Here is a 21,292-nt window from a genome sequence, read left to right as displayed (position 1 = left end):
GCATTGCAGAATGTTGAATAACTGGTTTCTGTAACCATTTTTAATGGTTCAGCTGTATTATTGAATGGTGACATTGCTGCTACTGCATTTTATATTGTTTCACTGATTAATTTTACGGTATTGTTTTATTCTCTTAACTGGAAAGTTATGCTGGAGGATGGCTCAGAAATTGCCTACATAAATAAAATCTATAGCCAGTTAATATATAGTTAGATTGTGGATTATGCAAATTAAGAATCAGTCCTGCATAACATATTTTTCCCAGTTGTCTCTAATATTCCATCTCTATTTTTGAGTATTTGTCCATCAAAAGTGTCCTGAGTTGGGCATTTTGAGGCTCAGACTGTATATTAGTCATAAAGTCATCGTGGTACACTTCTTTGCATTTAGGCTATAAGCTGTCTAGCATTGCCCTGTCTCCAGAACTAGGCTAGTTGTTACTTCACAAGAAAAAGGAAATCTCTTTTGTAAGATTTCTGGTATTTCCTGTCCATGAATAGTTGGAAATGTTTGAAACACTGTTTATCTTTTGTTATTCCATTACTAAGAACCCATTTTTTTCAGAGCAACATTACATGGGGAAAAAACTCTGCAATCAAGCTGTAACTATTTTAATGGGCTATTTATATGCCTGCACATCTGGTGCTAGATAACGTTTAAATGTGCATAGCATAGGACAGTCAATAGTTACTGAACAGATTCTTTTTTAGGTGTTAACTAGGCTCCATTCACTGACTAACTAATTGATAGATTACTTTAAAAATGCAACAGCAGGAGTTTTCCTTCATAGACCACCCCTTCTTAAGAATATAAAAACAGCCTTGCTGGATTGGGCCCAAGGCCTATCTAGTCCAGCATCCTCTTTCGCACAGGCAGGTGATGAGGGCTTGCCTTCTCTCCTGCTGTTGCTCCCCTGCAACTGGTATTTAGCTGCATCTTTTCTCTGAGTCTTCCAGCTCTTCCATACACTTCTATGGGATGGGGCCATACCTCAGTGATAGAGCATCTGCTTTGCATGCAGAAGGTCACAGGTTCAATCCCTGGCATCTCTGGAAGGGCTGAAAAGACCTCTGCCTGAAATCTTGGAGATCTTCTGCCAATCATTGTAGACCAGGGCTTCTCAACTTTGGCCCGCCAGCTGGTTTTGGACTACAACTCACATCATCCCCATCCACAGCTGCCAATAGTCAGGGATTGTGGGAGTTGTAGTCCAAAAGCAGCTGGCGGGCCAAAGTTGTGAAGCCCTGGTCTACACAGATTGGCAGAAATGGTCCAAAATCATCATCCCCATCCACAGCTGCCAATAGTCAGGGATTGTGGGAATTGTAGCCCAACATCTGCAGAAGGACTGAAGTTGTGCAGTTGTGGTGTAGACAGTGCTGAGCTAGATGAATCAATGGTCTGATTCAGTGGAAGGCAACTTTGTGTGTACCTCTTTGCTACCTTCACCTCAGACAACTTTTTAAAGCATTAGGCAATCTGTATACCAGCTCAGCAATAGGTGCTAATACTATCATAACTCTATGGAGGTTTAACCCAAGTAACCTGTTCTTTGTGTCTTCCCATATCATACAGCTTTGCTATGTTTATGGTTTTAAGGATAAATGCTCCACTTTTAAGTATTGCCTTAATAAAGTTGACATCCATTCTATATTTGCTTCTAGTCACATAACAATTAGATGACAACTAATTAATGAGCAGGAACAGTAGAAGATTAACTATACAGCTAATATCAAAATGTCTTTTATGTAGAGATTAAAGTTTTGGAAGACAATAGGGATTTGGAATCTGCTCTGCAAAAGATTAGAATGCCTACACAAGAAATCAAGAAACTTGAAGTGGATGGTATGAGTAAGTATATTAACCTTTACAGTTTCATCTCACTTGATTCTCTGCTGTGGGCAAAAATAGATGAACTTCAGGAACTACATGTTTAGCTGCTGAAAGGTTTAGCATGTGATTACTGTAATTTCATGAATAGTTGATAGTCTGTCACCTCTGGCAGTTTTAGTTTTAGTTTTAGTTTAGTTGATTTCTATACTGCCCTTCCAAAAGTGGCTCAGGGCAGTTTACACAGAGAAATAATAAATAAATAGGATGGATCCCTGTCCCCAAAGCAACATCAGATAGACACCAGCAACAGTCACTGAAGGTATTGTGCTGGGGGTGGATAGGGCCAGTTACTCTCCCCCTGCTAAATAAAGAGAATCACCACATTAAAAGGTACCTCTTTGCCAAGTTAGCAGGGGTAGCCTAGTTAGTTAGTTAGTTAGCCTAACATTGTCATACGCCGCACAACATTTTAGTTTTGGACCATTGCAAGAGCCTATTATGTGTTCAAAGGATATGGATGATATTTCCTTCATGCAGTTAAAACCACACACAGTAACATTTTTGCAGAGAAGTCCTAAGCAGGTTTAAAGGTAAAGTAAAGTGTGCCGTCAAGTCGATTTCGACTCCTGGTGTGCCCACAGAGCCCTGTGGTTTTCTTTGGTAGAATACCGGAGGGGGTGACCATTGCCTCCTCCCATGCAGTATGAGATGATGCCTTTCAGCATCTTCTGATACTGCTGCTGCCCAATATAGTAGCAGCTGGGATTTGAACCGGCAACCTTTGCTTGTTAGTTTACTCAGAAGAAAATCCAACTGAGTTCAATGGGACTTACTCCCTAGTAAGTGTACTTAGGATTGCAATAAAGTTAGCTACCCCATGGTTTCCACATGTTTGTTTGTATCCTTTCTGCAACTAGTTAAAGTGATGGGTGCTGGGTTATCAGAATGTAAGATTTGATTAGATATCATCTAGCATATGCTTTCCTTGTGTGCAGTGGCACTGATTTCCTATTTTCGCACTAGTGAAACATTTCAGTATTTTTGGACCTTGCTTTGGTCACCTGGAAAGTGGATGTAATAATTACTTACCTAAATGGGAAGATAAATGAGATTTCACAAATTAAGTTTGCTTCTGCCATCATGATGAACTTTAATAGAGATGGATCACAGCCTTACAATTTAATAGACATGCACCACAGCCTTACAAGGGCAGAGCATGAGTTCCGTCCTCACAAGGAGCCAGTAAACTAGCTGAACTCAAGACTTGTCTCACAGCCCAGCATGCAGTGAGAGGAAGGGGGAAGCCATTTTTTTGCTTTTCTCCCCTCTCTGCAGAGGCCCTTTTCTTTGCCAGCACTCAGCTTTCAGGAATATATTCATGGCAGAGAAAGGGGCTTTTGGGGGGAGAGAAGAAAAGTTTCTCCCCTCCCCTCCCCATGTGCTGGGTTGCAAGGAACACCTCACATGGAGCTAGTTTACTGGCTCCTTACAAGGATGGAGCTCTTTTGCCAATTACAGTTCTCATATGAAGGACTAATCTTCAACTTTAATGGTTTCGTTTTGTAATCTCTCTCTCTCTCTCTCTCTTTTGGAAGCCTTATGGTACAAGATGATTCTACCTCCAAGGTTGGATAGATCCAAGAAGTATCCTCTTCTCATACAGGTGTAAGTAGGATTTTCCGTAGATTGTTTTGTTTTGCATAACCTTACTCTGTCCAACAAAGCACTTGTAAGGATACCTCACACTTGCTGTGAAAACACCAGCGGCAATATAGCACAGCAGTAAAACAGGTTTAGGTGTAAGTCAAGCTCTTAAGACAGAGGAAGCAGAAGAGGGGCAGATGAAAGGGTTATGTGGAATGGGAGTTTGAATACAGCTTAACCCCTTGGATAGAATGTTCCTTAGGACAATGAAACATCAGCGTTCATAAGGCTATCAGTGAAGCTCCTCTCACGATCAGTGAAAAGAGCTTCTTCCGGGTCTGCAGGGAGAGCGGGCCTATCCCGCTCTCCCTGCAGATGATCAAAAGGCAGCTCGGGGTGGCTGGATTGGCCGCCCACATGACTGACAGCTCTGTCACGGAGCCAGCGGGGGCTGCGAAGATCGGGGGCCATGTGGCCCCCAGGAGTTCCAGGATGCCCCGCGTGAGTGCACGGGGCATCCTGGGGAGACCCCTGAGCCCAGGAGGCTGCTTGCTGCCTCCCAGTTGGGGGTCTACTTATGTGTCACTGCGCACTGAGCAATCAAATGAGGCGAACAGAGCACTTGCTCTGTTAACCTCATTTAAGGGGAGGGGGAATTAGACGGGCTAGCCGCCTTGGGAGCACCGGGCTTGCCTGTGATCATTGTGGTTCCCATGATCGCTGGAAAGTGGACTAAGCTTCCTTAGCCCGCTTTCTAGTGATTGTGGGAATAGCCTCAGTAGTTGTGGGCATCTCCTTGACATTGGGCTAGTTGTACATGTTCTGAATGTGCCTATGTTGCACTTGTGACCACTTTTGAATGCAGAGCTTGGATTTTTATATTTATTTTTTGTTGGAATCTGGCTTTGCTTCTGGATGCTCAGATCCCCAGAAGTGATTGGATTACACTTCCCATCACCCCCAGCCTTCAGTCATTGTGGCCGAGGATGATGGGAGTTCAATAACATTTGGGGACTCAGGTTTGGGATCACCTGCTTTAAAGTAATACAAAAAGATCCATAAAAGTAATGCATGCTGAGTATCCCAGAGCTCTTTTTCAAGTCAATCAGTGCTTCGTGGACAGCTAATCATCTTCCATTCTCCCAATTTTCTAAATGCTTTTCTTGTAAGCATTTGAAATGTTGGGAGGAAAGAAAGGAAAATAGCTGAAAGACAGCAGACTGTTCACTGGAGTCAGCATTATGGACGTGCAAAAGCCCTTCAGATCTTACAGAGACAAGATCATCCATGTGGAAATGCAAGGAACCATACATCAAGTGACCCTATTACAGGGCTCAGATTAAGCAACATGTTTGTGCCAGCTAGTCACCATCATATGTGATGCAGAATTGGGTAGAGAAGGAACTAGCCAGATGACCTGCCTTCCCCCAGACACACATGGTGAGGTGCTAGTTGGCACATCTTCTTAATGCCGCACATGGTCTTGTGGTAGCCAGCATGAATTGTTCCATTTGCTAAGCAGGGTCCACCCTGGTTTGCCTTTGAATGGGAGACATGTGTCTGCACTGTAAGATATTCTCCTCAGGGGATGGGGCCACTCTGGGAAGATGACCTGCATGCTGGCATGCAGAACGTTCCAAGTTCCCTCCCTGGCATCTCCAACAGAGGCTGAGAGAGACTCCTGCCTGCAGCCTTGGAGAAGCCACTGACAGTCTGTGTAGACAATACTGGGCTAGATGGACCAGTGGTCTGATTCGGTATAAGGCAAATTGCCATGTTCCTATCTGCATTAGCATCTCACAGTAGGGATGTGCACAAATTGTTTGTTTAGATTTTATTTGTGCATGAATTGAATCACCCCTGATTTGTTTTCTGTCTGGATCTCTCTCCCCAAATCACCCCAAATTCGATTTGGATTTGGGGTTTTTTTTTATTTGGATCGATTTGGACCACTTATAAAGGTCCTAGGGGCACCAAATTTGGTGGTGGGTAGGTCTCCATGGGTGCCACCCAACACCCACATTTCAAGGCAGTGGGACACTTGGTTGATTTTTTAATGTTTTTTTATTTTAGTTTTTACTGAATTTGTATATTTCCACCATAGAAAATAATGGGGGCTTGAAGTCGCCCTATCCTAACCCTAACATGGGTACCAGCCTTAATTTTTTTTTTAAGGTAAGCTCTAGCCCTTGTAGAAGTGGAGTTATGGAGCAAAATGTGCAGTCAGCATTTTTCAAGTGTTTGGATTCTTTGGTGTATAATAACTTTACCTCATAATGAATCCCTATGAGGATTCATTCCACACATTCATTTCTTCTATTCATTTTGACTGTCACTGGACAGTGCCAATTGTCAACTGCCATGTGCCAGCTACATCCCCCCACACCTGCAAGGCAGTGGGGTACTCAGTTTATTTTTTAGGAATATTTAAGTGTTTAGATTATTTGGTATCTAATAACTTTTCCTCATAATGAATCCCTATGAGGATTCAGTCTTCATTTCTTCTGTTCATTTTGACTGTCATTGGACAGTGCCAACTGTCAACTGCCACGTGTCAACTCCCTCCCCCCTCACTCCCACACACACAGGGCTACTCAGTTTATTTTTTAGGAATTTTTGTAGTGTTTAGATTCTTTGGTGTCTTCATTACACACCTTCATTTCTTCTGTTCATTTTGACCCCACTGCTTTGCAGTTGGGGGTGGGGAATTAGTGGCATCCCCTGTGCCAAATACCCACAAGCCACTGGGTACTCAGTTTATATTTTAGGAATTTTTGAGGTGTTTAGATTCTTTGGTGTGTAATGAATCCTCATAGGGATTCATTATGAGGAAAGGTTATTATTACACCAAAGAGTCTAAACACTTGAAAAAATTCCTAGAACATAGGCTGAGTAGTACCCCACTGTCCTGCAGGTTGAGGGGGGTGTATTTGGCACATGACAGTTGGCACTGTCCAAAGGTGTGTAATGAATCCTCATAGGGATTCATTGAGGAAAAGTTATTATACACCCAAAAAACCCAACACTTGAAAAATAGTGACCATGCATTGTGCTCCATAACTCCACTTCTACAAGGGCTAGCGCTTAGCTTTTATTTAAAAAATGAAGCTGGGAATCTGAGGAAAATAATAGGAGGACTCCGAATCTCAGTGATTCTAATAGAATCTGGCATGGTTCGATTTGGACCCAAATCTAGCCAATGGACCACAGGGGCGATTTGTTCTGTCTCCAAATTGCCTGAATCAGCTAGATTCGTGTACAAATCAATTTGGACCCAAATCGATTTGCACATCCCTATCTCACAGACCCAAGGAAAGGAGGAGGGATGACTACAAGAGCATGAGATCAATGAGCCTAGTGGCAGACCTACATTCTTCCCATGACGTAATTCCTGCATCCCCCCTCCCTCAGTCTAGAATGGGGGGAAATGTTACCCATCCACAAACTCTTAAGTCTCCAGCAAGTAGCAGTATCACAATAGCATTGCCCTATGGTGGGGAGGGGTCGTAGCAAGGTCCTACTATCCATGCTAGTATTCTGAAGCTTACCCAAACCTTTTAAAACTGGCCCCAGCATTCCCAGACATTCTTTAAAAAGTACATTCATCCATGATTCCAATAATCAGGGAGAGGGGGCATTTGCATGTATCATTTCTTGTAGTGAAGTTAAATCTGTCATCTGCAATGTCTTGATCTGAAATTCCATAAATACCTGTTGTAGATATGGAGGACCTTGCTCTCAAGCTGTGAAATCCACTTTTGAAATGAGCTGGATAACCTATCTTGCAAGCAAGGAAGAAATTGTGGTGGCTCTTGTGGATGGTCGGGGAACGGCCTTCCAAGGTGATAAGATGTTGCATGCAGTCTATAAAAAACTTGGGGTTTATGAAGTTGATGATCAGATTTCAGCAGTACGGTAAGTATGAGAGCTTGATTCTCTAATGTAAATGGGAAGCCCTCTAGGGGCAAGGACCACGTTGTTTCCATGTGTTGTCCATCATTGTTGCTGCTAGATAAATGTTATATGTTAAATAGTTGCGATAATCCTACCTTCCTCCAGAAATTCAGAAAGTTTGGAAACCATCCTAATAGTCAGTCCAGAGCAAATTAATTTAACTGTGGAACATTCACAAAGCAAGTCTTGAAGTATGGTTCTGCAATTGTCCATGTTTCAAATACGAACAGTGCAATCCTATGCAAGTTTACTCAGAAGCAAGCAAGAAAATGTGCATCAAATTGCAACCTTAGCTGCTTAACTTGGAAGGCGATACGGTGTTCATTTACTTTCAGAACAATAATAGGTTATCACTGAACAATCTTATTGTATAACAAAACAACCCATTTTGACAAAACAGACTACTAGCTGTCTACTCAGGTGGCTTCAGGACAAGTTCTTTCTTACAGAACATCAGATCTGTTAACAAAAGGGAGGGTGAAGCAAGGTGCTAAAAGAGACAAATTGATTACATTGGGTTTTTTTTATTTAGTACGTACATTTCTATACTGCCCCATATAAAAAAGTCCCTGGGTAGTTCACAAGTCCCTAGGCAGTTATATATTCTAGAAGAGTGGCTATGTGACTCTGCAGCAAAAACAACATAATCTCATGGCATCCTGAAGACTAAAAAATGTATTGTGGCACACACTTGTGTAGGCAAGAGGGGCCCTGATGAATTAGGCTCTTGTTTCCTTGATGAACCAGACTCTTGCTTACAGCTGCTCATGCCAAATGTTTAAGAATCCACAAGAGCTTTTGTTATCTTGACATATTTCTTGTACTCTCACATAACTACTTATTGGACAAGTTCTCCTTGACTCTTGGGCTTGGTGGCAACTCTGGAAGGATCCATGAGATAGTTTTGGAGGTCATGAATAAAGACCCAGGGCATATAATGGTTATAATGAATAAAGACCCAGGGCATATAATGTTCTGCTGGTGTAGGTATGCACATGCTAGGAGGGAAAGTGAGAATAGAACCCCCACGAATAACGAGGGCCACCTGTACCTGTATTTACCCAAATAGAAGACAACCCTGGACTTGAGATGGCCCCCTTAAAAAGAGAGGTTAAATATAGGTTATACCTTTATTTACCCAAAAGGAATAGCACTCTAAATTTAAGATGAACCACCACCACCCCATTTCTAACATCAAAGAACTTGGGGGGAAACCTAGTCTTGGATTCAGATAAATACAATACTATCACAGCCCACAGCATACCCACGCTATCTTCTGCCAAAAATAGAACCCATGAACCTTTGTCTCATTCCCCACACCTTTGCTCAATGTACCGGATAGTGTGACATCTATACAGGTTCTCTCTTATCTCTTCCATCCTGCTTCTGTTTATTGACTCTTCCATTTCCTCCTTGTATCAAGGATGCTGCTGCTTTTAACAGCCCTTTTTAAAGGCAAAGATTAAACTAGATTAGTTATTTTACCATTTCAACCTTCTTGCCACTATCACTTATTTACTTTTCTTTTGTATAGTGCCACTACAGCATTGCTTGCTTTATAGTAACCATAAAAGTTATAAATTAGGTTTTATTGCTCTAAAGTGTTCAGAGATAGCAGAAAAACATGGCTAGGTGTCCATCCATCTGGTGTATGGCTAACCCGCTCTTCTCTGAGCAGTTTGTGCTGTGAAGATCTACAGGGAAAGGTTGGACTCGGTGCAAAAAGGATGATGAAAACACTGTCATCTTCCCATTTCCTGTGGGTGTTGGTTTGGCTCAGTTTGCATTCCATGTGGCCACTAGAATGGTTTTTGGTGGAGCAGTTCTGAAGCCACAAGCCAGAGGCACTAGCAAAGGCTGAGAATTCAGATGGATAACAGTGCTGTGTTGGAGATCCAGCTCCAGATGGCATCGAACTTTTGCACCAGTAACCATAATGACCACTAGGGATATTGGGAGTAGAGACAGATAGATAGTTAGGGTGTCTTTCTCTTTCCTGCTTATCTCTGCTTCTATGACCCTTGTATTGATAGAGTGTTTACTCAGGCACTTCCTGGGAGTGACTTCTTTCTTCTTCTTCCCAGAATGCTTCTAGCTCGCTCACTCTGAGCACCATGCTTCTATAGGTCTCTCTCTGACCAACATGTAGCCAAAAGTTAGATATAGGTCTTTTCCTTTCATCATGTACTTCTGAATAAAGTAGATTAGTTTAACTGTGCATGAATCTCCATGCTTATCATTTACAAGCTGTTGCCCCTGAGACCCTGTTAACTTCTACTGTAATGGGAGTGAGTTAGAAAAGCTCTGTTTTATATAAGTAATTACCCCCAACATGCAGTGACAGAAATGGGCTGAATTAATGTCTCTCTTGGCAGCTATGGTCATCTCCCCTCCTAGTCTGAACTATGACACTGCTTGTCATGGGCTCAATGATTTGTGTGTAGACTCCTCGGCAGAATGAATGTACTGTTGATGAGGTTCCTGGTGTGAAAATGAGCCTGTTTGTTTTCTTTGCCATTTGAGTTACACAAATTTTTCATGTGTTGTAACAGTAATAATGATGATGATGATGATGATGATGATGATGATAAATAGTGGGAGAGTTGTGTGCCACTGGCTGGACATGGAAAACAGCCTTCGGCCCACTTGGCTTTTTGTCTTTCTGTCATACCCTCTTCTTCAGCCTCTTTGCTACTCTTTAACCAGTTGCTAACTTATAGCTTGGCCTTCCTATGACCTCTTCCTTATTCTCGTTTCAAGAGTTGCATCAAGTCAGCTTCCCTAAGTACCTATCTTTCCCTTATAGGTATAAAGCTATATCATTTCCCTGTTGGGTCCCTAGTAAAATTAGTTCTCTTGAAGTTGCCAACATATTGCCTCGCTGAGGTATTCGCTGAGTACCTTCAGGTGGTATTTGTTTTCCACATGCTTTGTCAGGGTTGCAGATATGCACAATGCTTCATGTTCATTGGTTACATTAATATCCTGCCTTCCTTCTGTGTAGCACAGAGCAGTGTTTCATGCAGCTCTGTGATGGAGGTTTGGCTGGGAGATATTGACTTTCCCAAAGACATCTACTGGTTGCTTTCTAACGTCGCATAAATCTGTGGGTCCAACGGATCCGCAGTTTGCCTCCATTCCCTTGGCACTCCCAGATGATTGTCCTTTGCAGTCTGGAAGACTGCAAAGGGGGAGGAACTGGCTGTGTGGGCTTCCTCTGATGTATGGAGGAAAGACAGAGCAGCCAATTGAGTTCAAGAGAGGCAGGGGCTTCCTACACAACTCTGGTTTCTGCAAGGGGCACAAACTGGACACACAGAGCCTCCAGAGCCTTGGTTTGGTGAGATTACCTTAATTCAAAAACCAAGGGTTCATTCGGAGGGTTGGGGAAGGGATCAGAACCATGGTTGGGTCTGGAAACCACAGTTCAGGTGATCTGGACAAAACAGGGTGGGGCGCGAACCTGAGGTGACTTTGCCTCAGTTTTATAGCTGGCTGGGATTTGAACTTTGATTTCCCACATCCAAACCAAAAAATTCTAGCCACTGCCTGAAGCTGGAAAAGCCCAGGAATTAAGGATTGGAACTTTGACTTAAGATGTCAATGGTATAACTTTTGATATTGGAGGAGGCTAATCACCTTGGACATTGCTTTTGATAATTGCCATGTTAAATTAATGATACTGCATAATGTTTTGTGAAAATGATTCCATATTTGAAGTCTGGCATACCAATTATAGCACAAGATCCTGTAGACATAAATTGGCTAAGGTATAAATATAGCAGATTATAAGATTCTTAGAGGCATACACCATTTTTTTTGTATATTTGACATGAGCCATCTTTGGAAGGGTGGTATATAAAATAAATACATATAAATATGCAAATGCCAATAGTAGAAAACTGTGTGTACACCTGTTGCTGTTGCATTGTTGAAGCTGATAGTATGGATCTGATCAGTGCCTGAATGGGAGACCTCTGGGAACTTCATATAATATTCTGTAAAGAAGCACAGGATATAAATATAATAAATAAAGAGGGTTTCCCTCTTTAAATCAGGTCCCACTGCACAGTCCCTAAATCATTGTATATGACTTTGCCAGTCAACCCAGTTTAAGACACAAAACCCAGTTTAAGTCACAGTGAGACTACTGACCATGCAATTAAAGTATTTTTCATCATTTGTGATTTTTATACTTCTCTGCTTTGCAAGAAGTCACATTTTTCCTGGATCCTCAACACTGAATGAATGAATGACTTTATTACTGTCTTTGACCAGATACACATACACAAGCTACAAATGCACAACCAAAATAGAACTGCATTCACATAGGAATTCTAACCCACAAATAATGCACTTTTGCTCCACAAAAGTTTAATGTTCTAGGTAAAGCCAAGTGTTAGCTATTGGCAAGTCTTTATGGCCGATACACAAAATTTAGTGGCATTGTGGGTAATAGATTTCCTATCTGATAAAAGGAGTGTGGCATAAAATTCATCAGTTCGATTGGGGAGATGTAGTAATGATGAACTTATGTTGACATTAAAAGGGCAATATAGCAATACATGATGGACAGATTCAGTCTCACCTGCATCTAGACTAGAGTCACAAGAACAGGTTCAGCTGGCCATAGGAACTTTAGTAAATTTCCCATATAAAACTGCTGATGACAAGACATTATGTCTCGCTCTAAAAAAACATTCTTTTGGGATTGGTCCTCAACATTTGAAGACAAAAGCTATTTTTGACACTGATATTTTTGAACTAACAATACTTTTTTTATTTCAAACAGAAAGTTTATAGACATGGGATTTATTGATGAAACAAGAATAGCCATATGGGGCTGGGTATGTATACTTTTGAAAAATTCTTGATTAATCCTGTTCTGTTGTAGAACTGCCAACGGCCATTGTGGGTGGGGATTATGGGAATTGTAAAATGGGAATGGGAATCAGCCACCACCTTGAGAAGGTGGTGGCTGATCAGCTCCAAGTGGTCTTGGAAGAAACCGATTATCTAGACCCATTTCAAACTGGTTTTAGGGTGGTCTATGGGGTTGAGATGGCCTTGGTTGGCCTTATAGATAATGTTTGACAAGGAATTGACAGAGGGAGAGTGTGCTGGTTCTTGTGGATCTCTCAGCAGCTTTCAGACCATCAACCATGGTATCCTTCTGGATCATCTGAAGGATTTGGGCACTGTTTTACAGTGGTTCCGCTGTTATGTCTCAGGTAGATTTCATGTGGTTGTTCTTAGTTACTCTTCAAAATGGGAGCTACTGTATGGAGTCCCTCAGAGTTCCATTCTGTCACCAGTGCTTTTGATTAACCACAGAAGGGCAGGTGTGCATGTTCATATTGTTCACTCCATACACGATTTGGGTTTTTCATCGCTCATTGAAGCTTAGCTCCACTGTCTGGGAATGCTCCTGGTGGTGTGTGGTGGAACTTCTCCCATGAGAGGTCTTCTAATAGGCCTTGGTCCCAGGAGCTTTCAAACCCAAGTCCTACCCATGCTCAAGCAAGGAAGGCTGGCTATCCTCTTTGAAGAGGTTGGTCGGTGTAAGTGTTGCAGGTCTCCTATCAAGCTCTCATTGTTGTCCTCTCCCAAATCATTGGCAACTTGGAGGTGATGTCCAGTGGGGCCCATTAACTGGACAATAATGGGTTCGCCGTGGCCCCTGGCATCCCTGGAGCTTTCCCCTCTCCTTTGCACCCCTGCAAGCTGTTGGGCGGCTGCAGATATGAGGGGACGGGGAAGTCAGAGCACACAGGCACCTCAAGTGCCCTGGAGAGTGTGGCGAATGAGTGGGGCAGGCAAGTTGCCATGGTTGTTGCCACTGGACCACCAGGTCGGGCAGAGGTGAATGGAGCCCCTACAGAAGGGGTGCCGTACTGTCGCCCCTTTGACCAGGTGCAGCCAGGTATTTCCTTGGCAAGAGCTGAAAGAGTGGGGATGGCTGGATAGTGGCACATGGATGTGCCCTGTGTTCTTGCTTGGGCGGAGGTGGTGGAGGCTGTGGCGGCTGGTTGTGCTCAGTTGCTAGCTGTGGCGGCAGATGGTGCAGCAGATCTGCTTACCCCCTGTGTGACTGTAAAGGTGGGCATCTGGCTGGCCCTTGGCTTCCTGTCTGGTCCCTGCTGTGGCCCCCGCGGTGATGTCCCTCCTTTCCAGCAGCACTGAGACCAGCATTTCATAGTGAGCTGTTGTCCTGGGCTCAATTTGGGACATCCTATTGTGCGTGGTAACCTCTTTGATTTTTTTCTTGAAGTGTTGCAGCCTCTCTTTGCACTGGTTCAGTGTGATGGTACCCATGGTGGGACATCTGGTTGGAGATCCAACCATAGGTGGCCTCATGGAAGCTGTTCTGCAGCGGGGCCTCTACCCCCTTGCTGATCAAGGGGGTTCAACAAAGACCCCGGTCTCTGGGTCGGTCCAGCGTTTCACTTGGACCTTTCTGGAGGTGATTGTTGCTCCCTGTGATGCTGCCAGTGGTGGTGCCACCTGTTGATGTTGTGGGTGCAGAAGGCTGCTGAGTCTCCATGACTGTTTGGAGCAACTAGGTGTCCACCTTAAACTCCTGTGGTCACGCGACTGGCAATCAGGGCAAGTGTATACAGTGGGCAATATGCCGCGTGCACACTTGACTAGACATGTGTGGGTTTGGCCAGGCAAACAGTCCCCACAGGGCCAGGTGCAGGGAAATTGAACTCATGCCCTGGAGGCCCCATCAAGAGTATGTACTGCAAAAATTCCATGATAGTGCAGCTGCATCAAACAATGGGGCAGCTGCAGGGCAGTAGATAATGGGAAGGACAAATGAGGTGGGCATCGATGACGGATTCATCGAGTGCTTGTAGGGAGGAAGCAGGCATGGGCTTGAGAATGGCCAAGGGCAGCCTTGGAGGGCTCCTGGCTCAACAAATGAACCTTGTCCTCTTGGAGCAGGACAAGGTTCCTCTCACCTACCAACCCCCTCATCCAAGCATCCCCACTAGTTCAGAAGTTAATAAGCAGCCTTCTTAACAATCGTGAGCCTCTTGACTGTGGAGGACAATGGGTCCTCCCCATCTCCATGCTGAATTTACACAAATGCCCCTGGCATTCAGCCAACTTCACTTTGTCTGGGTACCAGTTTTACAGCAGGGAAATACGTCAGGGGTGCTGCTGGGGTGGGGGGGAGACACAGCAAGGGCAACCTGTGCTCCAGCCTTTTAACAGCGACATAGTCTGTTCTGCTTCTGCAGAAGGCAGCCCTTGCTGTGGGTGTATTGGCACCCCAGGCCCACCACCTCCCATCTGCCTGGAACCCTGGCAACGGTGATAGCTGTTGGTGTACAGCTGTGCAGGTAACAGCTTTCCTATGCCAGGCCGCCCTTGCTGGGTGTAGGCGGAAAACCAGCGCGGGTTGTCCTGTGAGGGGCATTGCTATGTTAGGGACAAAAGCACTAGGCAACTTTTGTGGAGCGCCGCTATCTACTTGAGGGGGCCCTGCTGGGGTGCACTGCTGCAGTCCAGCGCTGTGGGGTGTACACCCATTTTCCCCCACAGATGGCCGCCAGCTTGGCTGCAGCAGAGAGACATGTGCATCCGCGGGTGGGACTGCCTCTCCACTGTCCACCATCCCTATCTTTCTTCTCCCCCCGAATCTGGGGGGCAGTTCTCCTTGACAGCAGCAAAAAGCCCGTAGTAGCCGAAAGGGCTGTGTCTCTTTAAATTTTTCTGAATGCATCACTGTTGTTGGGCAGAACGGGGAGGAGAGGAGAGGATGGCAGGGATGTGGTGCTGTGGCCGCAAAGTGGCTAGTGGGAGCTGCATCATGCATAGATCAACCATGCCCCTGTGCGGGTCTATGCTGCCATCTCTGTGATTATGGTTTCAAAATCGGTATGAACCTACAGTTATGGTGGTGACCGGTTTCGAACATAGTCCTCTGGTGGCCAGACCAGAGGTCTCAGAGTTGAGCCTTTGTGCAAAATGAAGGTTCAAATTGGAGTTTCACAAATGTGGATGTACTGGAGTTCCAACTTTTGCCCCCATTTAACTCCAGTTATGCATTATGTCTGAGTCTTTAACTCCCGTTACACCCAGCCATTGAGTCTTCAGCACAGCAAGGTCTTGTGACCAAAAGTAATTTTATAAGTATACGTAGGATATACAGTAGTACACAGTGAATAGAGAATATGATGCAATACCTAGCTGAAAGCTTGCAGACTAAACTGGGACGCTAGCCAACAATTAATTGATTTTTCCCAATGATTTTCTGTTTGCAAATGTTGGTTAGTCTGATTATTTTTCAAGGAGGTTTTCAGTCTCACTCTCTTCAACTGATTGTGTTTTCTGCCAGGAAAAAATATCTTAGTCTGGCACTGTTTGTTTTTGCTGTGTTCCTTCTTGGCCGTTATTCACATAAGAGCGGCTTACCCAGACATACAATACGTGAGGGATTTTAAAGTGAGCATGTTGAAAGAGCAAATTCACTGGTATTAGAGGTCATACTCACATTTTTGTATTGAGTTAAACATTTTTCTTTGGCTGTCAGCCAATGGTGACATAACTACATGAATAAGAATGCATCAGGGTGGGGTCAAGTTATCTTATTGGGGGAAAAAATATTTTTATGTAGGACTTAATGTGAGAGAAAAGTGTTACATGTGCTGAATTTGCAGAATTTGCAAATCATACATGAAAAACATGGTTCTCCATCTCAGAATGGCTAACAAAATAATTTTTCTCATGCCTGATGTTATTTGTTTTTAACTCTGTGGCAGATTTTCCTTCTCTGTTCTGTTCTCTCCTCTTTTCCCTCCTCTTGGCATTTTAGATTGCAATCCTGTAAGAAGAAATTGTCTTTCAATTTTAGTTCTATAGAACACCTACATTACCTATGAGCACTTAGGAAATAATAAAATAATAATAACTAGCTTAACCTACACAGAGCAGCTGCGTGCTAGTACTTGATTGTTCCCCTCACCCCCTGCCACAGCCTTCTCACCTCAGATATCTTTCCACCCTCACCTGAGCCACACTCCTGTGCCTTCTCCTCCATCTGGTTGCTTCCATCATCCCTCTCACCCCTCTTGGGGTTTCTGGCACCTATTAGCCAAGCTGCAGCCCCCTATCCCCAGAGACCTCCCCATCCTCACCTGAGCCCCACTTCTGCTCCTCCCCACAGGAGCAGCAGCAGCAGTGGTTAACTGGGCCCTTTCTCACTGCTGCCACCACCATGGCCGCTCATTCTCCTCTGGCCACTGACAGGCTTGGGCCCATCCCTCACCTACCTACCTACCTTCCTTCCTTCCTTCCTTCTCTCCCCCCACTTCCTGAGTTAACAGAACTTGTTCTTCTTGTTTCCTCATCTAATTCACACAACAGCAGCCTCCTTCTCCTGAAGGGGCTCTTTCTTCCCTCACAACCCTTATCTTCACAGACCCCTGCCCACTATCTATCTATCTATCTATCTTCCTCTCCAACTGTCCTTAACCATCACAGGCCCCTACACCCTATCTGCATATGGAATCCCCACTGCTCAATCAACATGGTGCTTCTGCTCTCACAGGCTCCTCCTCCCTATCTGCATACAGAATCTCCACTGCCCAATCACCCCAGTGCTTCTGCTCATGAACTCTTGCTAGAGCTTCCACACATGGGATTAACCATGGGTACGCCTTAGAGAATTGTATATATAGATATACATGCATTAGGCTTTTTCATGAAATGTACATTTGTTTGCTTGCTTGCTTGCTTGCTTTGTTTAGCACATTTTTATACTGCCCCATGCAAAGGTCCCTGGGTGGTTCACAATCTTAAAAAACCATTAAAACATTTAACACAATTAAAACGATTTAAAATAATATAAAAACTCTAAAACCTGAAGCTTTAAAACTATAAACTAAAAGCCTGACTAAACAGGTATATGTTCAGGTCTTTCTTAAAAACATTCAGAGAATAAGATATTCTTAATTGGAACTTGTTCTTCTATTGCTGTGTTTAACAGGTGGTTTGGTTTTTCAGACCTACGTTCTGTCTTGCCTTCTGTATTGTCCCTTATGCTTTCTAGTGAAGGAGGAAATGTTTGTCACCACCTCCTGCGGCCTTCTCTTACAGGGTAGAATCTTAAAATGATTTTAAAGATTCCACTGTGTATCTGCCCGTGTTGTGAATATTCCATTGCATTGCTTTTGGTCATACCTACAATAGGTGTGGGGCAATCAGGTGGCTTGGATATTACTGCATATTGGTGGTGTTGTTTTAGAGAAAATACAGCAAACGCCTTTTATAGCTCTGGGCTTCCTTCCTTCTTCAACCAGATTGTAAAGAAAGCTTCAGCCTTTTATCTGAGTGTTCCCCTCTTGCACTCTCATGTTATATTCTACAGTGTTCCAGTCCCCGAGTTCCTACTTCCAACTATGAACTCATCCTCCCCTACTGCTTCCCAGCTATTTGCGTTATGTCAGGCGGCAGCAGCAATGGAAGAGAGCCACTGCTCCACCCTAGAGTTCTGTTGGCATGCAACAGAGCCTTTCGGTCTGGGGGTGGGTGGGAATCAACACATTATGTAACTGTGTGGGATGATGAGGGCATGTTCCATTACATGTCTTGAGTTCAGTGAGCAAGGATACTGCGCGCTAATGCTCCAAGTCTTTATTTAGGCACAAAACACCAGAGTTCTGTCAATAGCTCTATGATTGATTTGCTAGGTTCCTTTGAAATGGCACTTGATGAGGAGCCAAAGAGAATGAATGCTGTCAGCAGGATGGACAATTAGTAGCTGATGCCTTGTAGCTCTTACTGGTGCGGTCCAGTCACATGCAGGTTTACTCAGAAGTAAGTCCCTCTTAATTCGATGGGGCTTGCTTTCCAGAAACTATGAATAGGATTGCAGTTGGGTAGTGCAGCTGTGCCGAAGTAAGTCCCACTGTATTCTATGGAGCAAGTCATGGGATTGTAGCCTTAGAGGCATAACAGTTGGAAGGAGCCTAATGGCTCAGCTTGTCTACTTGGGCACCTGTGCTGGTGGAACTAGGGGTGTCATATAGGCAGAGGGGGAAACACACATGTATTTCAGCTGATTATTCCTCTGGAACACCTATATTTTAGATTATGATGAGATATGAGAAAATAAGCATTTGTTGTGCTTATAAAAATTCACTGCTTTGGGGCAAATGAATCTTGAATCTATCCAAGAGCAGGCAATTGAATCTTGCTGCACATCCCCCGCATTTTGAAATGGAAGTGGAAACTGGATTTCCTCTTCTATATGGTGCCACTTCTTTCTCTCCCTTTAGATTCCTCTGCAAAATTCACTTTTTGGCTTCATTGCACAATCTTGATCCCCAACTCAAATTACACTAAGTATATGTGAAACAATGCTTGCTCACAATCTTCTCTTATTTATTTATAACACATTTTTATACCACCCAAAACACAAGTTCCCTAGGCAGTTTACAAGACAATAAGAACCACCAATAAAAAGATTAACACATTTCAACAATTAAAATTTAAAACGTTAAAACTATTAACACACAATTAAAACAATATCTAATTAAATGCCTGGGCGAACAAATGTTTCTTCACTGCCCTTTTAAAAGTTGTAAGAGATGGGGAGGCTCTTATTTCAGCAGGAAGTGTGTTCCAAAGCCTCAGGGCAGCAATGGAGAAGGCCCGTCCCCGAGTAGCCACCAGACGAGCCGGTGGCAACTGCAGACGAACCTCTCCAGATGATCTCAATGGGCGGTTCATAGCAAAGACAATGTTCTCTTAAATACCCAGGGCCCAAGCTATTTAGGGCTTTATAGGTTATAACCAAAACCTTGTACTTTGCCTGGAAACCTATTGGCAGCCAATGTAGATTTTTTAAAATAGGAGTGATATGGTCTCTCCGAGATGACCCAGAGACCAAACTGGCTGCCACATTCTGGATTAACTGCAGTTTCCGGACCACATACAAAGGCAGCCCGACATAGAGTGCATTGCAGTAGTCAAGTCTGGAGGTGACCAGCAGATGTACTACTGTTCTGAGGTCATTTATCTCAAGAAATGAATGCAGCTGACGTATCAGCTGAAGCTGATAAAAGGCATCTCTGGCCACTGCCTCAACCTGGGACACCAGGGAGAGTTTTGTGTCCAGAAGCACCCCCAGACTGCATACCTGTTCCATCTGGGGAAGTTTGACCCCATCCAGAACAGGCAGATCAAACTCATCTCCCAAGTTCTGACCCCACACAATAAGTACCTCAGTCTTATCTGGATTCAGCCTCAGCCTGTTACTTCTCATCCAGCCTATCACTGCCTCCAGGCAGGCATTTAGGGAGGTTATGCCTTCTCCTGATGATGTAGACATAGAGAAAAAGATGTGGGTGTCATCAGCATACTGATAACACCCTGCACCAAATTTCCTGATGATCTTTCCCAATGGTTTCATGTTGATGTTAAATCTATCTATCATGTAGATAGAAAATATGGAGCCCTGAGGGACACCATACCGAAGTTCAGTTTTTGAAGAACAACAGTCCCCGAGGGACACCATCTGGAATCTGCCCGAGAGGTAAGAGTGGAACCACTGCAAAGCAGTGCCTCCCACCCCCAACCCCCTCAGATGCTCCAGAAGGATACTATGTTTGATGGCACTGAAAGCTGCTGAGAGGTCCAAAAGGACCAACAGAGTCACACTTCCTCTGTCAATTCCCAGTAGAAGATCATCCATCAGGCTGACCAAGGTAGTCTCCACCCCATAGCCCACACGAAAGCCGGTCTGAAATGGGCCTAGATAATTAGTTTCCTCCAAGACTGCCTGGAGTTGGAAGACCGCCACCCTCTCAATTACTTTGCCCAGCCATGGAAGATTGGAGACAGGCCTATAGGTGGTCAACGCTGAGGAATCCAATTGCTTCCTTAAGGCAAAGAGGCACCCTGCCCTCCCTCAGAGAAACATTTATGATCTCTACTAGGCCTTCTACAACAACCTCCCTGCCAGATAGGATTAGCCATGTCAGGCAAGGGTCAAGAGAACAGGTGGTAGGCTGCATCGCTCCAAGCAGCTTGTCCACATCCTCACGAGTCACAAACTGAAACTGATCCAATCGAACCACATAAGAGGAGTCCCTGGACACCTCCAATTCAGACACTGCAGTAATTGTGGGGACTAAATCGGCCCTAATACAAGAGATTTTATCCACAAAAAATCATTAAATAAGTCACAGTGGGTAATAGATGGTTCCAAATTCTGGTTCAAGGGAGGAGGGGCACTCTCTAGCTTTCCCACAACCCTGAACAACTCCACCGGATGTGAACCTGCAGAAGCAATATGGGCCGAAAAGAATGGCTTTTTTGCTGCCCGTATTGCCAGAGCATAGATCTTCAAATGCGCTCTATGTTATAATCTCTCAGTTTCAAGTCAAGTCTTCTTCCACTTGCATTCCAGTCGTCTACCTCACCGCTTCAGCCCCCATAGTTCTTCCATATACCAAGGGGCCAATTTTGAAGCGGATTGGTGAGGACGCTTAGGTGTGATAATGTCTACTGCCCTGGTGAGCTTGCTGTTCCAGATCTGCACCAGGGCATCAACAGGATCACTGGCAGAGCCAACACTAAATCCCTCCAAGGCTTCTTGGAACCCTATTGGATACAATAACCTTCTCGGGTGGACCATTCTAATGGGCCCCTCACCCCTGCGAGGTGGGGTGTGACTGTGAGTCCAACCTTAACCAGATGGTGGTCCATCCATGACAATGGGGAAAGCACAGGAGTCCCCACCCACAGAACACCACCCTGATCAGAGTGAAAGACTAGATCAAGCTTGTGGCCTGCAATGCACATCAGTCCCAAGACCCTTTGGGATAGGCCCATAGTTGTCATGGCC

At 44.2% G+C, this 21,292-nt stretch overlaps 1 protein-coding gene across 17 annotated transcripts in view; it reads left to right on the top strand.

Annotated features, from left to right (window-relative positions):
- Positions 1-21,292, top strand: part of LOC128340394 (prolyl endopeptidase FAP-like) — a 104,016-nt gene that overhangs the window by 66,883 nt on the left and 15,841 nt on the right. For 12 of the 17 annotated variants that reach the window (XR_008313675.1, XM_053285417.1, XM_053285414.1 and 9 more), the window contains 4 exons: positions 1,753-1,851; positions 3,429-3,498; positions 7,198-7,392; positions 12,224-12,278. Coding sequence is in view for 14 of the 17 variants with exons in the window: in XM_053285417.1 (XP_053141392.1) it covers positions 1,753-1,851; positions 3,429-3,498; positions 7,198-7,392; positions 12,224-12,278 (419 nt within the window). In the remaining 3 variants the exon portion in view is untranslated. Of the gene's footprint in view, positions 1-1,752; positions 1,852-3,428; positions 3,499-7,197; positions 7,393-12,223; positions 12,279-18,131; positions 18,202-19,883; positions 19,979-21,292 lie in introns of those variants that run through there. The other 5 variants (XR_008313676.1, XM_053285413.1, XM_053285426.1 and 2 more) reach the window with 5 other exon arrangements.

The sequence above is a fragment of the Hemicordylus capensis genome, chromosome 1 (assembly GCF_027244095.1).
Source record: "Hemicordylus capensis ecotype Gifberg chromosome 1, rHemCap1.1.pri, whole genome shotgun sequence".
In the NCBI taxonomy this organism is placed as follows: Eukaryota; Metazoa; Chordata; class Lepidosauria; order Squamata; family Cordylidae; genus Hemicordylus; species Hemicordylus capensis.
Note: the sequence above shows the minus strand (reverse complement) of the source record. Positions and strands in the feature narration are given on the sequence as shown.